Raw genomic sequence first — 4,105 nt, forward strand, 5'->3', positions numbered from 1 at the left:
ATGTCTGTTAAATCATTGCAAGCTTTTCCAGGAACAGTAAATGCGGCAGCTTGTGGCTGCTCTGAGGTCTGATGTTGATCTGTTAAGAGTATTCTTCCCCTTGAGAAAACAAAGTGAGCAGTTCTTTTGTGAACCAGTAGGTGGGGCTAAAGACCAAGTTCCTTTTTATCTTGTTGCTTTGATTGTTGTGCGTTTGTTTACACAACAAAGACGAAACTGGCTCTCCTTTCACAAAGTTCACAAAGACACTTTAATGACTTCACATAACTAAAGAGGTCTTGTTAGAACGCACTATACAGACAAAACAAATGAAGTTCCTAGTCACAGTAATGAATTTCCAAGAACACATTCAGTTTAGATTCACACAGAGCACCACAACGCAAACACACAGCTATAACGTCACATTTATAGACCGTTTCTCCAGATCACAAATATTTGTTTCTGTGGTCTCTTAAACATTTTTAATAGAAACTAAACACATTACGTTCTTTTTCTTTACCACAAATATTTGCAATATGTACACAATAAATATATATTGTTATTTTTCCAGTGCTCAGGAATATCAGATTGTTTTTTTTTATTAGGTGAGTCAGATTTGGTCAAGTGTCTCAGCTTGAGTGCAAAAAAAAAAAAAAAAAGAATCACTTATAGGGATTTTCTCAAGATTCAGAGCCTCAAACATATGTTACTTTTTTTAACCAGTATCACCCTAACTGTATGCTTTTTTTTTTTAACGCTCTAAATCTTTTCGTTCTGTACATTTACCGTTTATAGTTTATATTTAAGGTCAAATGACACCAACAAATGGTTCTGATTTTTGTGAACAATCACATCACAAGTGTTCGGTTCTTGAAAATGTTTCGCGGTGACACACGGTTCATAAATGGGACGGAGGGCCTTTTTGATACATCCCTGATGTCAACCCAGTTCGAGTGTGCCCAGTTAAGGCTGTGCTGGCCTCGCTGTACATGGAAGGCGGTGCAGTGGCCTTGTGCGGCCAGCAGGGGCAGCATCTAGCCACAAATCTCCTCCAGGACTCCAGAGTTTTTCCCGACCAAATCCAGACTCCAGATGTGATGCCCACCACCAAGCACATGAAGTACTTGAGCATAAAGACAGCATAGTCTGGGCCCAAGCCCGAGAGCTGGCGCTCCGACAGACAGGAGCAGGCCAAGGCTCGCTCCCAGCCAGGTCGGTAGTACTGCTCATAGACCAGGCAGGCTACCACAATGGTGGCAGGGACCGTGTACAGCACTGTGAACAGCCCAATGCGGATCATCAGTCGCTCCAGTTTATCCGTCTTAGTGCCACCTTGCTTGATGATGCTCCTGATGCGGAACAGAGAGACAAACCCAGCCAGTAAGAAAAGCGAGCCTGTGAAGAGGTAGACCACAAGAGGGGCCAGCACAAATCCCCTCAGATTCTCCAGACTTTGGTTCCCAACGTAGCAGATCCCAGCCACAGGGTCCCCATCCACAGAACTGAGAGCGAGGACCACGATGGACTTGACACTGGGGATGAGCCATGCAGCCAGGTGGAAATACTGTGAGTATCCAGCAATGGCCTCACTGCCCCACTTCATCCCTGCTGCAAGAAACCATGTGAAAGATAACACCACCCACCAGATGGAGCTGGCCATCCCAAAGAAGTACACCAGCAGGAAGACGAGGGTGCAGAGAGCAGGGCCAGAAGCATCATAGAGGATGTGCAGCTGGTTTCCACCAAGGCTGCTTGACCCACAAGCCACTCGCTCATGCCCTGCAACCAGACGTATGATGTAACCCAAGGAGACGAAGAGGTAGCAGGCAGCCAGGAAGATGATGGGCCTCTCCGGGTACTTGAACCGCTCCATGTCAATGAGGAAAGTGGCCACGGTGGTCAAGGTGGAGATGAAGCATAGCACGGACCAGAGTCCTACCCAGAAGCTGGTAAAGGCTCGTTCATCTGCTGAGAAGTAGGGCTGGTGACAGGGCTGGGCGCAGTTGGGCAAAGGCCCTGTCTGGACTCTGCCATGAAGAGCATGGGACTCCCGCTTGATGGCAATCAGGGGGTCTCTGCAGCGGCACTCCCTGTCACACTGTGATGGGCTGGGAGGTCTGGTTCTGACTTTCGGGGTGGACTTTGGGAACGGAGGAGCCAGAGTGGTAGTCTCACTGCTGTTCTGGTCCATGCACAGGGTCTCATCGCCGAGCTGTGGCAGCTGCTCGCAGCTCATCCGTTCAGGCCACTCAAAGCCATACTGGCTCATGAGGGGGGAGCAGCCCCGCTTGGCCCGCTCGCACACAGAGCGACAGGGGGGGAGCGGCTTCCTGTAGTCAGGCAGGCAGATTGGAGTGTACATGCTGCACAGGAAGAACAGCAGGTCCGGGGAGCAGCGGATGCGGACCAGGGGCCAGAACTGGTGCACTTCTAGCCCCACCTCCTCCTGGGTGTCGTGATTGAACTGATTGGGCATGTAGGTCAGGTTGTAGCCGATGCTCTTACACATGGGCACCGTAATAGGCTCACAAGACAGGTCCTTGGAGGCTCCTAATGTTAAATCAGGAGACCAGATAAAAAGATACAGGAACAACATCAGCCTGTACGGTGCGAGTCTCTCTGCTGATGCCATGCTGAAATAAGTCTCAGTTATCAGGGAAAATCTAAAGTCTTTACATCAATTTAAAAAAATCAGGGCTTATTTTACCAAAGTTCATGACTGAAACTTTATCTTCTGGATGAGTCAATAAAAGAATGTTCTGCTCCACCAATCAGCTTGTTGAAGGTTATAATTGATATCTGATGGCACAGCCAGTTGGAAAGAGTCTTCACGCTGTCAATCATTCACCAGCGCTCCTGCAATCATTACGGAGAAAGTTCATATCCGGCAGTCACGTCCCAATAAATCTAACGACCATGGAACATGCATGTCCTCCAAACACGTCTTGTATGCCTGAAAGAGTCGCATCATCAGCTCTGTACAGAGTTTACCACAAAAAGGTGCTCACATGAAATAAAGATACTTTGAACATTTGCTTAATGTGAGCAAAAAATATCCAGAAGCGTCCTCTTTCTGCGCCACAGGGAGCCAGGTGCGTAAAAACCACTTGATGCGTTTTCTCGGTGGGTTTAATCCGCCTGCGACTTGAACAACTTCTTAAAAGTGACTTCTGTGACGTTTCTGCGTGAAAACAGACAGAGTAGAAACGAACAGGAGAAGAAGAAGAGTCCCTCAAGGTAAAAACTCGTGCAGTAAGTTGTGGCCACGCGCGGCTTGCTGCGCTCCCTGCGCCGGAGGACGAACTGGAGCCCGTCTGAAGCTGCGGCACCTTCTCATTAAACACAAACTCTGCTGCGTTCATGGCTATCGGAAATGTCACCACTCAGCCAGGAGCGCGCTCCTGTGTTGGAGTTAGTTGAGCATATATGCGATGCCAGTGTCTGCATGATTGTTACCTTTTTAACTTGCATAGCACTCTGTTGCATTCAAATGTATGAAAAGTGTTGTATAGAACTGAATGACTGACATAAAATGACTTTTTGTCATCATGTCAGATAAGTCAACACTATTCAGACGGCTTATTTGCTTCAAATGAAAAGTAATCAGCATTCTTTGCGGAATTTCCATAGAAATATGTGAATCAGAGCAGAAATATAAAAAACTGTTGGTGTTTTTATGATTTGATCAGTTCCGTGGGATCAGGAGGTGATAGGTTTCCCTTATTTGCAAAACAACATAAATAAATAAGAATTTTAAACTAAATAACCTTATTAAGGATCTACAGACAGTAAGAAAAATATTTTAATTAATACAACTTGGTTAATGACAGAATCAGCTAGATCAACAATAAAGTCTAGAATACTTTATATATAATATATTTTGACAGAAGTATTTCTATATTTAGTGTTTTGTGCTTTTTCTCCTTTAAAAACTCTGGATGGTTGTTTCATTAATGTTAGAACCTGTTGATTTCCGTAACCACTTGCTTTAAGACTCCAGTCTACTATCTAATATCCTGCAGTACATGAACACATCAGTGAGTGATTTTATTTTATATGACTTCCTGCATTAGGAGGTGGGAGTTTCCAGGAGAGCTTAGAAGTACTTGATGAGGGTCTCTGACAC

General features: G+C 45.6%; 1 protein-coding gene across 1 annotated transcript; it reads right to left on the minus strand.

Moving 5' to 3' along the window:
* Positions 1-226: 226 nt before the first annotated feature.
* On the minus strand, positions 227-3,296 carry fzd5 (frizzled class receptor 5). Its single transcript, XM_047371622.1, has one exon. It carries the CDS (start codon positions 2,609-2,611, stop codon positions 878-880), a length of 1,734 nt encoding a protein of 577 aa, XP_047227578.1. The 5' UTR covers positions 2,612-3,296; the 3' UTR covers positions 227-877.
* Positions 3,297-4,105: the final 809 nt, after the last annotated feature.

This window comes from Girardinichthys multiradiatus, chromosome 7 (assembly GCF_021462225.1).
Source record: "Girardinichthys multiradiatus isolate DD_20200921_A chromosome 7, DD_fGirMul_XY1, whole genome shotgun sequence".
NCBI lineage: Eukaryota > Metazoa > Chordata > Actinopteri > Cyprinodontiformes > Goodeidae > Girardinichthys > Girardinichthys multiradiatus.

Bases quoted from the DNA above. Each gene is read 5' to 3' on its own strand.
- fzd5 (XM_047371622.1), bottom strand. From the start codon at position 2,611: ATGGCATCAGCAGAGAGACTCGCACCGTACAGGCTGATGTTGTTCCTG.